The sequence below is a fragment of the Humulus lupulus genome, chromosome 8 (assembly GCF_963169125.1).
Source record: "Humulus lupulus chromosome 8, drHumLupu1.1, whole genome shotgun sequence".
Classification (NCBI taxonomy): Eukaryota; Viridiplantae; Streptophyta; class Magnoliopsida; order Rosales; family Cannabaceae; genus Humulus; species Humulus lupulus.
Window position 1 is genome coordinate 43,299,866 of NC_084800.1, and position 14,314 is coordinate 43,314,179.

The 14,314-nt window shown below is 30.5% G+C and overlaps 2 protein-coding genes across 6 annotated transcripts; both read right to left on the reverse strand.

Annotated features, from left to right (window-relative positions):
• Positions 1-366: 366 nt before the first annotated feature.
• On the reverse strand, positions 367-3,926 carry LOC133796983 (serine/threonine protein phosphatase 2A 57 kDa regulatory subunit B' kappa isoform-like). 2 transcript variants are annotated; one of them, XM_062234705.1, is made up of 3 exons: positions 3,507-3,926; positions 1,341-2,513; positions 367-1,173 (listed from the first exon to the last, which is right to left on the reverse strand). In XM_062234705.1, exons 2-3 carry the CDS (start codon positions 2,487-2,489, stop codon positions 793-795), a joined length of 1,530 nt encoding a protein of 509 aa, XP_062090689.1. In that variant the 5' UTR covers positions 2,490-2,513; positions 3,507-3,926; the 3' UTR covers positions 367-792. The 2 variants fall into 2 exon arrangements, with proteins under 2 accessions (XP_062090689.1, XP_062090688.1); XM_062234704.1 differs by having other exon boundaries at positions 1,341-2,554; positions 3,507-3,925.
• A 2,837-nt stretch (positions 3,927-6,763) lies between these two features.
• Positions 6,764-10,356, reverse strand: LOC133796984 (auxin-responsive protein IAA1-like). 4 transcript variants are annotated; one of them, XM_062234709.1, is made up of 5 exons: positions 9,939-10,356; positions 8,735-8,982; positions 8,460-8,538; positions 7,291-7,352; positions 6,764-7,175 (listed from the first exon to the last, which is right to left on the reverse strand). In XM_062234709.1, exons 1-5 carry the CDS (start codon positions 10,247-10,249, stop codon positions 7,150-7,152), a joined length of 726 nt encoding a protein of 241 aa, XP_062090693.1. In that variant the 5' UTR covers positions 10,250-10,356; the 3' UTR covers positions 6,764-7,149. The 4 variants fall into 4 exon arrangements, with proteins under 4 accessions (XP_062090693.1, XP_062090691.1, XP_062090690.1 ...); XM_062234707.1 differs by having other exon boundaries at positions 6,764-7,172; positions 8,460-8,601; XM_062234706.1 differs by having other exon boundaries at positions 8,460-8,601.
• Between the last annotated feature and the right edge of the window lie 3,958 nt (positions 10,357-14,314).

Here is a 14,314-nt window from a genome sequence, read left to right on the forward strand (position 1 = left end):
GTCATAAAAAAAAATCGCGTCGAAAACTGTTCAAAGGTTGAGAAACACAAAAGAGCCTACGGTAGGACCCTTTTTGAAAGCCCTACCAAAGAATTACCCTTTATATATATATATATATATATATATATTGAGCAAGTAATAATACCTGTACTCTATCAGCTTCTCTTCTCTTGAACAAGTTTGCAAAAACATAGCCTACCTATTAGCCATAGTCATTATAAAACATTAAACAACTTTTTGAATTTCTCTGGTATGTTTCTATTAAAATGGACTTAAAAAGAATATCTTCTTAATCCCAACTCAGCACATACTTGTTTGGTTCCAATGAAGAGACTTAACACGACTCAAGACTAGTGATGGTCATAGTTCCTCGCCAAGAAACATCATAATTATGAAAACTATAGCCAACAGTATTTGTAATACATCTTTCTACAAAAAATAAAATAAGAAGAGCCTTCAAAACATCTGAACTAAGATCAACATTTTCTTAGAAGGAGGTATAAATGCAACTTATGGAAGGTAGATAGTAAGCTAAAGACAAACAGCACTTGTGGAAAATATACAACAGGCGTTCATTAACATAATATTGCAAGCAAAAGGGCCTCTTGCGATTTCAAGGGCAGGGGAGGGATCACTAATACAATTTAACAAAACATCCAGGCACTAATACACACCCAATTTTCATCCCAAACTCACATCTTCCAAGAACCAACATCTCATACTGCAACTATGGCGGTGGTCACGTTTATGATTGATCGACTTTCTTTACCAAATACTGTTATTCCACATGAATTAGCAGGCAACAGAGCATGTAGCAGGCTTTACAGGAACTAGAAAGTTACCAGCACCAGCAGTAGCTGGGGGAGGGGCTGGGGATGGGAGACCAGCCGCTGTTTCAAGCAATTCCCATGTTAATCTTCGCTTCTCGGCTGCAGCTTTTAATCTTGAACCTTCCTCTTCCAACTTACATTGACAAGCAAGGACAAGCTCCTCATCGATCTCACGGAATATCTTCTTCACATTCAATGTCAAGTTCAGCACTGCTTGGTTCCAGTGATTCAGGGTATTCTGCTCTAGAGCTGGGATGACAAGTGGCAGAATCGCTTGCCGATTCTGAGTGATGAGATTAAGAACACTCTCATTGTTCCACAACAAGTGGGCTCGTTCCGCCACCTGAAAAAGGAGGGGTAGTAGTTATAGTCACCACAACAATGCAGGTTGTAGTTATTCTCATCATTTAGTTGTTACCCACCAAGAAAAAGAGAGAAATTCCTGAAATGCCACAACCAAGTAATACAAAAGAGCAAAATGTGTAGATATCTGTCAAACAAGACTTATACCTGGTAATGTGAGCTGTTAAGGCAGTAAGCTATTCTTCGAAATAGTGGAATCATAATCTTTTGGAACTCAACCATGTTAATCACCTCCAAAATCTCTTCCAACTCGCCTAAAAACATCAACTCCTTCTGGCTATTTGTTATCGGCCAGTATTTCAATAGGCCCTTTATCACATTACCTGCCAACTTTTGATCCTTGTCTATGAACTGTAGAACACAATATGTTAGCTGTTGGTGATAAATACCCACTGACTTTGGTTTGTGTAAAGGAATAAGAGCCCTCCACAAAAAAATTTTGTGCTCCTCCTTTAACGGTGTTGCAAAGCCACTAATTACACTGCCAAAAATCTCCAACAGCTCAGCAATTCCATTATGCCGTTCAGTTTCAAAGACAAACCGATAGATGATATTGCTGACAACTTTTCGAATATAAGGTCTATGTAGCAAGAATTTTCCATAGATCCTGTGCAGAATTGTTTTCAAACAATCTCTTTCTCTTGGATCCTCAGAATCAAATAGGTCAAGTAATCTCGAAATAAAAGAATGATCAACATATTTCTTTGCCACCTTTGTGTCAAGTGAGTTACAGTTGAAAAACCTAAGAAGCAGATCATACACAAGTTGTAGATGAGACCAAGCAGGATCAAACATTGGTTCTTCATCTTCTGTCTCACCACCACCGGTGATAGAGCGATACTTAGGTGGGAAAACTCTAAAGAGGTTCGCTGCACACATTTTACACATTGCTGAAATGGTTGGTTCCGTGAACTTTGCTGAGCCAGAATTAACAAAATCAACAAGTTCTATCAATATTTCCCGTTTAACATCTTGCTTCGCTGTGTCACTGAAATCAATGATCTCGCAGCAGAGGTTCAGCTTACTGATAAATAAACTCTGCTTCTGTTGATTTGAGACATCTTTAAAGGATAAATGAGGTTCCACTGCCTCTGCTCCAGCTGCAATACTTGCAGGGAATACTGCAGAAGACACTCGTTTAACAACACTTAACTTGCTAGAAAGAGAACTGCCACCAATTGTACACGGGAATCCATTACCCAACTTGGTATTGCTGCCTGAATCACTCCCTGCAGCATCTAGAGTGTCTGATTTTGGTACCTTGCGAGGGAGTTTGCTCAAAATTTGTTTCAGCATGGTAGCGAATAGCAATGCTGCTTTCTGGGTCAACGAGTTTGCAGTTATATCAATGGCCAAAAACACTAGAATATCAAATAAAATTGATGAGAAAGTAGGTATATCAGAAGAAGAAATGTTTATACTGCTTTATGTAAGGTAAACATAAAATTCTTAACTGATCATCAACTACAAATAATAGATATAATAAAAATCATGTGCATGAGCCGTTGTTTGCATACTAATAAAAATTAAGCAAAAGGAAGACACTAGAATTCATTGATAGCAATATGTGACTTTCCGTACTGAAAAAGACACCTACACAACACTACTTGACATGCGAGCATTCAGGAAGAAGAGTGCCTAAGACTAATGGGCAAATTGTGACTCAAATATCAACCAAGGAAAAAATATTAGTGGACCATCATGATTAATATCGAAAGCATTACGCTTCTTAGTTATTTTTAATCTTTCAAGAATTATAACTGATAAGTAACTTAAAATATAGTGGGATAAATTGTCTACATTACAAGATTTCTGTTTTCTTAGGAAAATTGGTCGGCAACCAAACCCGCTGATCTATAACAAATCTTGGTGCTTGGGTCGGGATATTACAAACCCAGATCAAAATTATAACTCAATCCAGTAAAATTTGAAGCAAAAATAGGGGAAAAAGTTACCCCAATTTAGAACACTTCAACACGAGATTAGAAGAAAAGTCAATGAGATACTATACTTAGCTATGACAACAAGCCTAGATTTCTGTCAAAGTAGTCAAATTGGTCAACAGAAACCCAGATCTGGGACCAAAAACTAGGAACAAGATAGAACAGACATCAAAGGATCTACTTCCAAATAAAACCCCAGATAAAACTGTCTATATTTATAGATATACATAAAAATTTGATGAAAAAAACGAACCCATTATCTTCACAACAATGCATATATTAGAACTTTCAAGTTTAAAACCAGAAAAAGGAAATCCATGCAAGTAAGCTAAAGTAAGCAGTCAGAGAGAGTGAAGAGAAGTGAAAATACCTGATTTTGAGCAACTGGGTATGAGTGAGTCACAAGGAAAAGGCTTTTAGCAAAGGAGAAAGGCAAGAGAAGAAGCTCATGATAACCTCAAAAACTCACTCCATAATGTTTTTTCCTTTTTGAAAGAGAAAGAAGCATTATTTTTTTTTCTTTTACTTTTAAATAAACCAAAAACAGTAGTATTATGGCATCGGCCTCCTTAGATAGAAATAATAAGGCCGTGTTTGGGGGTAACTGGGTGTGAAGGTTCCTCTTTTTCGCTCTGATATTGATCTAGTTTGAGACCATGGAAGAAGATCAATAAGAGGTCCTCGATTGAAGAGAATAAGCGGTGTGGCATTTTCTGAGAATTGCAGGTTCTACCAGTCTCTCCACCAACATAACATAACATAACCCAAAATTAAAAAAAAAAAAAACATTAAAAGGAAAGAAAGAAAAGCACCGATTATTTAGTTTTTTTTAAATATTATAATTATTTATAAAGCTTAAGATCCTTTATTTCTTTGAGAAAAAATAAAATTAATCAATACTTATTTCTCACACTGTTTGGATGGTTCAACTTTTTAGATCTATTCTATACATTGGATTTTCACTTTGGGTAAAAAAAATAAGAAAATTTGGGTGAAAAAACTAAAATAAAATAAAAAAGTGTGTTGTACTTGTAGTTGTGGGGTGTATAAGTGAGCTGACTAGTACTATGTACCAACCTTGGTATGGTTTTTGAGCGTATGCACCAGATGTGTCGTTTGATGTGGCCCCATTTTTTGTTGTTAGGTTTTGAAGAATGAAAAATAAAAAAAATAAAAAGTTATGTTACCCACCAAAAGCATCAAATTTTCAAACCAAAGATTACAACTTTAATTTAGTCCTAAATGGAATAAAAGAAAAAACAAGTTTTCATGACCATCAAGTTTTTAAACTGGACTGTTCTTTTTATTTTTAATTTAGATTTTTGTAAATTACAATATTCTATTTTCTAGGTTGTAAATTGTTTTCAACTTTGCGAAAAAAAGCATTATGGTCTAAGACAAGACATATATTCTTGTAAAAACATTACATCAAGAGTAAAATATGATATAAGATGTTTTCTCATAATAATTGGTTCTAAGATTAACAGTGAAATGGATTGGATTGGATTATAGGTGGGTGAAACAGGTAATTGGATTGGCACAAAACAATTCTTTTAGATTTCAAATCAAAGGCTATGTAAGTATTTATGAGGATAAGTTCTTTCAAGTCTAGCATATTTTCCCTGAGGGTCTACCTTTTTAGGGAATCCAATCCAATAAATCAACTTTGAAAATAAAACACATTAAAATAGAAATATTCTGAAAGGCATGTTCCAACTGCAACAGTCCACGGAACTCTATGATTTTTTTTCTTTAATATATATATTCCTGGTAAAATTTGCATAATATATTTATCATACAAGTAGGTGTTTTAAGGTTGCAGGTTAAAAAATTAAAAATATATATATTTAGGAGGCTTTACAGATACCCAGTACAAACATATATATGGCCTTTTGCCTAATTAGATTGCTGAACTTCAACTTGTTTCTCTTTTCAGATATTGTAGTTGTGAATCTTTAAAAGATTTTGGTATTTTCTTCCAAATAATGATAAATAGTTTTTATAACCCCACCACCTCCACCTTTTCTTCATTTGTATATTTTGGGAGGGAGGGAGGGAGGGGTAAAACAGTCTATTGATGTGTAACACCTCAAAATACCCTTAATCAACCAATAAATCCAAGAAGAATTAAAAAAGTTACCCAATTATGATATTGTATGGCTTTTCTGTTCACAAAATTACGAGTTGTGGTTTCCAGGAGAATCTCGTGTAATAATTTAGTTTTTTTTTGAGACAATTTATGACCAAAACAAGCAATACTCGTGGTGCTATTTTTGACTGACTTAATCTACCAATAGTTGAAAAAAATTAACTTCCATGGGTCATGTAGCAGGTTAAAATAGCAAGTGGAATTGTGGAGTCCTAGTCATTAGGAAAGTTAATTAGTTGTAGTGTACCTGGCTAGCTTGTTAGGACAGTCAATAAATAGTCATACATTAATACATATTGAGTAATACCAGTCCAATTTCTTATTTGACTCTTTATTTATATTTAACACCAATTAATTTGCCAACTGCTTAAGAAATTTATATATACACATAAACAAACGGGCTTTCTAGAGTTTGAAATTTCAATTTCAATAATCATACATGATCCACTATCATATCATATATCAGTGAATGTAAAATATTATCGAAGCAAATTTCAATAAGTGTACACATAATTATTCTTAATATTTATTTATATTCAAACTAAAAAATACTTACAATTGTGTGATTTTCATAGTTTAGACAAGAGACATTATAAATAAGATCTCATGTCAAGAGAGAGAGAACTAACTACTAATCCATTTCACATTATATCTCACTAATGGTAGAATTATGATTTGATTCCACCGAAGTGAAAATTAAATAATATAACAAACTTCCGAAATTAAATATAAAAAATTATATTAAAAATATATTAGTAAAATTTTATAAAGAAAATGAAAAAAAAATAATACATAGAAAAGAAAGATATTGCTGGGGGCAAGCTGCCCATGCTATAAATGCCTAACGTTGGGTCCGCTTGCCTAATAGTTTATGAATACAACAAAAAATATAATATTAATTATATAAGTCAAGAAAAATACAAAACATATTTAGGAGTATTAATAATATGTGCAGGGCTGTAAAGTCTTAATAAACAGAAAACAATTCTCCTAAGGATTAGATCTTGCGGTTTGCAAAATTTATAAATTATATTAAATTAATAATTAAATGACGTACAAACTGGTGCCATGTGATTTTATTTATGAGAATTGTCTAGCAACACAAAAAAATGATATACTGCTATTAATATAATTTAATTTATGATGCTATATATTTGAATTTAATAAATATTATGAGATATAATTAAAGAACCATAAAATATCACATCATATTATTAAACACATTAAAGTGTCAAATAATAAAACTCTTTGTTTATTTTGAAACTTAACAAGAGATGTCGTCAGGATAATAAATATGCGTACGTATACTTAATTACATGACATTATAACCATAAAAAGTAAGGTTGATACACGTTCAGGATCATCATTAATGACAATAGATTTTTGTTCAAATAACACACCTACGTACACTTCGATTTATTATATGTTGAAGTTCTGAACTAATTAAGTATAATTATTAATTAGCTTAATGCAAATGGTCAGTCGGCAAATATAGTACCACTAGCTGTTATATTATTCCGCAAGCATAACAAACTGTTCCCAGGAAAACAACAAATTAAAACAGGGAAAAGTACATGATAACATAGATATATATAGAAAAAAATACATTAATTGAAAAAAGATTAATGCAAGGCACCATACATATACATATATATATATATATGTAGGTCTCTTTCATTCTTGACTAATATAATGACAATCTAATCTCTCCTGGTCGAATACACTAATCAACTCAGAAAATATATATGTACATTAATTGATATTCATGAAGCGTAGTACAGTAGCTAGATAGTGTACTCTTTCTTTCTTCTTCTTTTTTGGGCTTTGTTGTGGCACAGCTCTCATTAATTTGATGTTTGTGCATTCAGGACTCGTTTTTGGACCGAGCTGCTGTATGTAAAGGCCATATTGTTGAACTTTATTTAGTAAACGAAAAACCATAAAAAAAAAAAAAATACAGATCGATCATCTTTAATGTAATTTATAAGCTAGTGTGTATCATTACCTAACCCAATGGCTTCTGAACTTTTCATCAGTCTTATGCGTTTGCATGATTCTGTGAACATTCTGCCCCATATTGATAAAAAAAAATTAAAATAGAAATCTAAATTATGTTGAGGTCATGTCAAGTTAGATAATGTCTACTAGCAAATCTTAGTTAGTTTGGTATGGTTCAACTAATTTCCAAAACCAAAATGATGAAAGTACAATAAATTAATTAACGGCTATAGAAGGGAGAGAATGGGGGATTACACTCTCATATATTTTTTTTAGTGGACAAATCTTAATGAATAGAAATCTAAATTTACAATTATATGCTTCATTTTTGTCCCAATACTTGAACATTAGCTAAAAACGTGTAATTTGAAGACTGGAGATCTTTATTCAACTTTAATAAATCAAAATTTAATAAACGTCTCTTTTTGAGCTATTTTTTCTTGTTGGTTTCAGTTCTTTCAATAAAATTTTTCAACGTTTAACATGTTAAGGGTGAGAGGGTTGTGGTATGGTTTTTTTTTAGTACAACATAATTGAAATTTATGAGTTTGACACTGTTTCAATTATTGAGCCGTTTTAAATTTAAGAAAAGAAAAATATTGGCTAAGCTTAGTATCTAATTAATTAATAAGCATGATCTTATTATTGTAATTGGGATTCAAAATAAATTTGGGCATCTCTATTATTTGGACCATATTTGTAATTTATTTACATACTAGAGCAAATTAATTATTTGGACCATATTTGGGTTGTATTGAAAGTGTAAATTTGGCAATTGTAATCTCAATAAGTTTTCTTATAATTTGGGTAAGCTGTTTTGGGGTTTATTAGAAATATATAGAGCAGCATAGCTATGATTTAAGAGTTTTTACATATATTTTTTCTTAAACATTTTAGGGAATAAGGAAAATGAAATCGTACTTGAAATGCATACGATACATCATATACGATTTACTTAATTATATTTAACAAGCTCATGTAGTTATATCATCATCAATTTGATATATTAAAATTAATAATTAAGCTGGCTTGTCATTTTATCATGATGTAATTATACATATATAGACGACTAAACCTCGCAATTACAGATAATATATATATGATGATTGAAATTTGGAAATTAATTAACAAAGATTAAATAAAGATCGATCAGTTTGAATATATAGAAAATCTTACTTCCAAGGAACGTCTCCAACTAACATCAAGTCGCCATCCTTGTCCTCATAGGTTGGCACATATTCAGTAGTTCCTTTCACTGCTTTAGCAAGCTTATTAAACCTTTGATCCTCCACAATTATATTACCACATGAATTTATTCCTAATAATTATTCATCAAAAGAACTATCATCAATTGGGAAAATTAAACAATCAAACCTAGCTAGCTAATTGCTCTCCTAATTATATATAATATATATGAGTAACAAATATTGAGTACGTACGTACGTACGTACCTTGGATATTGATATTGATATTATTGGTGAGGATACAATAATTATTATTAGTAGTCCCAAACATGTCGTCTAAGGCTGTCAAAAGGTGGTGATAACTATTGTAGTTTTCTAGGTCGACTTTACGTAGGTATGGTGCTCCGTCTGCCGCTACCTTTACGAACTTATTATTATTATTGCTGCACTTCTCTGACTCCATAGCCTTCTTTCGGAACGATCTAACCGGTGGCCACCCAATTACTGCTTGAGCCCTATATATACATATACATATCTTAACATTTAGTATGTGTGTGTGTTAAATGCACTTCTTTTAAACTAGTTATTGAATGTTAAGTACACGACTCCACAAGAAGTATACATATTAGGATAATGTGGTATCAATTTAGATAGACACTAGGACCACTGTACAAAAGTTTTTGTCAAATGGCCCAACATGAATTCATATTAAATATTATTTTTAACAATGAATTTATAATAATGTTTTAAAATTTCAGAATAATTTGTATAAATTTGGAAGATGTATATTATATAATTTTAGTGTGTTGAATCTAATTATTTATTTGAATATTTAAAATAAAAATTTTAAATTAGTTTTGGTGGGTTAACCAAACAAAATTATCTAAAACATTAAACGAATTAAACTTTTTTTTCTCATTAATTAAACACAATAAGTTGATTAAAATATGTTATAACTCGAATCCTCGTGCTGCTGAACTCAACCGCTCAATTGTAAACTAATTATGTATGCAAGTATAAATGTGGTGGAAATATTATAATAATACTATTTACCACCCGAACTGTTAGGACCTGACTCATCTCTTCAAGTTCCCATTCTCATCTAAAAGAAATATATAAATATTTGTGCTTTTATAATAAAAAGTTAACTTTGTCCAATTTTTTGTAAACCTACTTTCCCTTAAATTTTCATAATTTTTTGTTATAACATGACCATTCTATTCTCACCTAGAGCTAGTATAATTTGAATAATTCTTTCACTAAAACATAAAAGATAGTATATAATTATCTTATTTCTTGAAAGATATAGAAGAAGATATATGTAGTTACACATAAATAGTTTTTTTTTTTTTGGTCTGGTACACATAAATAGTTATACAAGAAATTATTAAGTTTATCTTCAGAACTAAATAATGAAAGCAATATATTCATTTATAAATAGGGGAAAAAAAATATAAAATGTTTGGCTTACTTTGCAGGTGGGGCTTCCCTAACAATACGGGAGGTGGCATCAGCATCAAACGACATGTCGTTCAAATGAGCATTTTTGGGAGCTGCTGCTGCATCCTCCCCGGTAGAGCTCAGCTGGTCAAGAACTTCAATTTGGGTCTCCACAAACCCACGTTTATTGGAGCTCGAACTCTTGTTATAACTAAACTCCCCAGACTTAACCGTTGCCTCCGCCGCCGCCGCCGCCACCGCGACTACCTCCGACCCAGCAACTAATAACTCGCCGCCAGGCGGTCCCAAAGTCAGTTCGGTCATGTCCTTGAAAGCCATCATTCCGGTGTCTGGAGTGCATACCACTCTCTACAAACCACTAAAAGAAAAGACAAAATCTCTGCTTATATCAATTATTGTGTGTGTTTTGCAGCTTTGTTGTTATTGCTTTCTTGTATATGCATGCAATAGATCTATAAATATATATATATATATATATATTCATAGAGAGAGAGAGCCAGAGAGCCAGCCAGCAATGGGACCAATGGGAGAAGTGCCACGTGTGCACGTGTGGAGCCACGGATACCGATTGACTTGCATGCTTTGACGGCGGCAGCATTTAAATTTGGGTCTCTAAGTTGTCGGTTCATCTAATTCAAACCACTTTTCTGTCTCGTACGTCTGCTAGTATCTGTATATACATATTGCATTTTCTTTATAATTATTTCTGCTTACTCTATATGTATATGTAATTAATAACGGTTTGTAATCTGTTATATATAATAAAATATATATTAATGAACCATTACTAATATTAGCCCTTACTGAATATATTATATAAAATATATAAATAATTTGTTCTAACTGGTAAGTGTACATATATACCCCAATTTACCATATGTTATAACTATTTGCTACCATTATATTAATTATACATAAAATTACTACGAACTAATTAATGCCCAAAATGTTCACTATATATTTCGTGCTCAAACTGATCATATATAGACACGGTCCCCTAACTTCCGTAAAATTCTGCATCCAAATTCAAATACATGTTTGAATAAAAATCAAAATGTATGAACTAATAATTGACATATTTAGATAAGCTAGGTGTTGTGTATATGAATAAACATATAAACATATATCATATTTATATACAATACAACTAGGCAAGCAATTTCACATGGCCTGCCTACTCATATAATTTAATTTACTCATATAATTTAATTAGATATATATATATCATAGTTTCAGAGACAAATATATATCATATTCCTTGAATGCGTTAAAGACACTGTAAATCAAATAGAACCTAACGAAGATATGATGATGATCATTGTATATATATACTGACAACAGATATATATATATATGGAATAGATTGTCTTAATAATATTGATTGATATTTTTGGAATACTTCATTTTAATTTCTTAATTATTGGTTCATTGCATTTTTCATATGAAGTATTTGGAAATAAAAAAAAAGGTCACTTGCATGTTGATGGGACGTAATATGTTAAAAAGGATGCTAGCCAATTGCAAAGTAATTAAAACTACTATAATGGACACACCTTGAGGCAATGTCTGAAAATGTCATCATTATTATTTGAAGGTAAACGCCAAAGTGAATATTAATGAGACGTGTTATGAATTTCAAAGTGAAAAGATTAAAGGGGAAAAAAGTCGAATACATGGTGATCACTGATCAGTTTATAAACATGTGACAATGTTGGAATGTCGGCAAAGTGTCGTTTTTTCTATTCAAAGAATCTAAATCTCTAAAGTCAAAAAAGAAAATTCAAAGGTCTGTACGTACTGTGTAACGGTCAATTATAATTAGTATAAATACTTTACTATAAAATTAATATATAATACCTTCTACTCTGCGCAAAACCGGTTGGCCGCACGAAGCTTTTCATAGCTTTGGTACGTGGGTTTTGATTCGATCTTTATTTAAGCTCAATTAGATTTTCTTAATTGAAAATTCAGACTTGCATTACGTACCCTTTTTAAAGCCATATTTATTTTATCTTCCTTTGGGTAATTATTTATAGAAATACCTAACGATGTAAATGGCGAGGGGTTGAAGAGATTGTCGAAAAATTCTCAATAAATAAGAATTATTGTGAGGAACTATTTTCGAGTATAATTTTTGAGGGCATGGCATGGGACTTATTTCATAGTAGTGGTGATTTTTTAATAAATTTATGTTTTCTTATATGAGTATATCTCTGCTGGGATTAATGTGATATTGATGTTAAAAGTATTCTAATTAAACACAAGTTTTATCTGAATTTTTTTAACCCCACATTGGAAATGAATGCTAACCTCTCATTTGAAATTAATATAAAAAAAGAGGTGATTTTATTACTTTTATTCAAAATCTCATAATTTGCTTTTACCACAACGAGAAATTATTTATATAAATAAATACGATAAAAATTATTTATATAAATAAATACGATAAATAATAAAATACGATAAAAATTTGCTTTTACCACAACGAGAAATTATTTATATAAATAAATACGATAAAAATTTAACTCTTTAATAAAAATTAATTCTTAATATTCTATTTAATTCTAGCATATATATAGATATATATATATATACTAAAAATATCATTTGAGTTGTCTCTCGTTTCTATATATACTTATTATAACTTATTATACTATACTTATAATACCGATAGTGTATATATAAAAGATATATATAAGAGTGAGTATCAAATAATACTAAAACAATTCGATCGCATATAATTATTATAGAATAAATAGGATTTTTGCCACTTGCAAATTATGTCCCCGAAATTTTCCCATTATTAAAAATTCTCCCTAAACTATGCACATTACTGAATTATAGACTTTTGTTAGTTTTCGAATGACGTAGCTAACATAAGGCTAGTTTGGTAATTTGGGCACTGATATGGAAATTGACATGTGTATAGTTCATTTAAAAATAAAAAATATTTTAAAAATAATAAAATTTATATATTTTTTCTACTTTTTTTTTCTTTTTTATTTAAATATTTTTTACTTCTTTTTCCTTTTTTATTTAAATATTAAAAATTAAAAAAATATATACAATATAACTTTAATAGTATTTTATTTGAACTATTTTGCTTTAGTTTTACTTGCATGTATAATAAATTTCTTGTTTGATTGATTATGCTTCAATTTTTTTTCTCAAAAGATGGAAAATTTTAAAAATTAAACAAATAAAAAATAATAATGTTTTATGAATTGGAGTGTAAAAGAATGACATGGCTAGTAAAATAGTGATATTCCTCAAAGAAAATTTTAAATTATTGGGTAGTGGTGGCCGGAGTCATATTATAATAATATATTATTTATTAATTTACATTTTTTTTATAATCATGTTTTTCTACTCCAATTCATAAAACATTAATATATAAATAAAAAAAGGAAAAAAGAAATAAAAAATATATAAATAAAAACAAGTAAAAAAATATATAATTTTTTAAAATAAATTTTTTATTTTTATTAATTTTTCAATTAAATGACGTAAAAATGATATGTCAGTGCCAAAACAGCCAAATCATATGTTAGCCACGTCATCAAAAGAAACTAATTAAAGTCTCAAAATTCGGTAACATGCATAATTTCGAATGAATTTTTAAAATCATAAAAAATCCCGGGGCACGATTTGCAAGGGGAAAAATCTTATTTATTCAATATTATATATATATATATAGATGAAGCAGGTGTGGATTATTAGTTAGTTGGCATTGGTAGTTTACATAGTTCCAGTAGTTAACGACTCGGGATCGATGCTCGATAAATCATGTGATCTCTAAAGTTTGGAGGACTTGTTCATGTGCAACCATGAGTTTTATATTTATTTAAATGCAAACACATATAATTATATATATACTATATACTTATAATTTGTAATTACTTTATATATGCAACGAATATACTGTTTCGCTCATCTTCATATATATCTATATATGAAGTGACAATATTATTTATTAATACTAAGTGCATGCAATGAACCATAAAAATCTTCCTTATTAAATCATCGGACTATTATCGATTTAAGTTATTTCTGGTTCATGAACATGTTCAATTCATTATATAGCATATACATGAATGGACTTAATTGTGACTTCTTTTCTTTCCGGTATATATTATTGTTTTTGAACTATAGAGTTTAGATTTGAGTGTGTATTTTTCACAAATATATTTATTATGTTTTGTATATTGAATGGCAATGAATAGAGTATGTTTATTCCATGATTCTACTTTTAGGAGACGGTGGGACATGGCGTCAAAGGGAGTCTTGCCCCCTCCCAAATTTTTCAAAAAAAAAATATTACATCATATTTTTAAGGGGAGTTATTTAGTCCCTCACTGTAGAATGAGGTGTGACATACCTCAAACA

Excerpts from the sequence above, each read along its gene's own strand:
- LOC133796983 (XM_062234705.1), bottom strand. The coding sequence starts at position 2,489 with ATGCTGAAACAAATTTTGAGCAAACTCCCTCGCAAGGTACCAAAATCA. Across the intron at positions 1,174-1,340 it reads TTAACAGCTCACATTACCAG|GTGGCGGAACGAGCCCACTT; the intron begins GTATAAGTCTTG and ends CTCCTTTTTCAG.
- LOC133796984 (XM_062234706.1), bottom strand. The coding sequence starts at position 10,249 with ATGATGGCTTTCAAGGACATGACCGAACTGACTTTGGGACCGCCTGGC. Across the intron at positions 7,353-8,459 it reads GTTGGAGACGTTCCTTGGAA|AATGTTCACAGAATCATGCA; the intron begins GTAAGATTTTCT and ends AATATGGGGCAG. Across the intron at positions 7,176-7,290 it reads TTCAGAAGCCATTGGGTTAG|CAGCTCGGTCCAAAAACGAG; the intron begins GTAATGATACAC and ends CTTTACATACAG.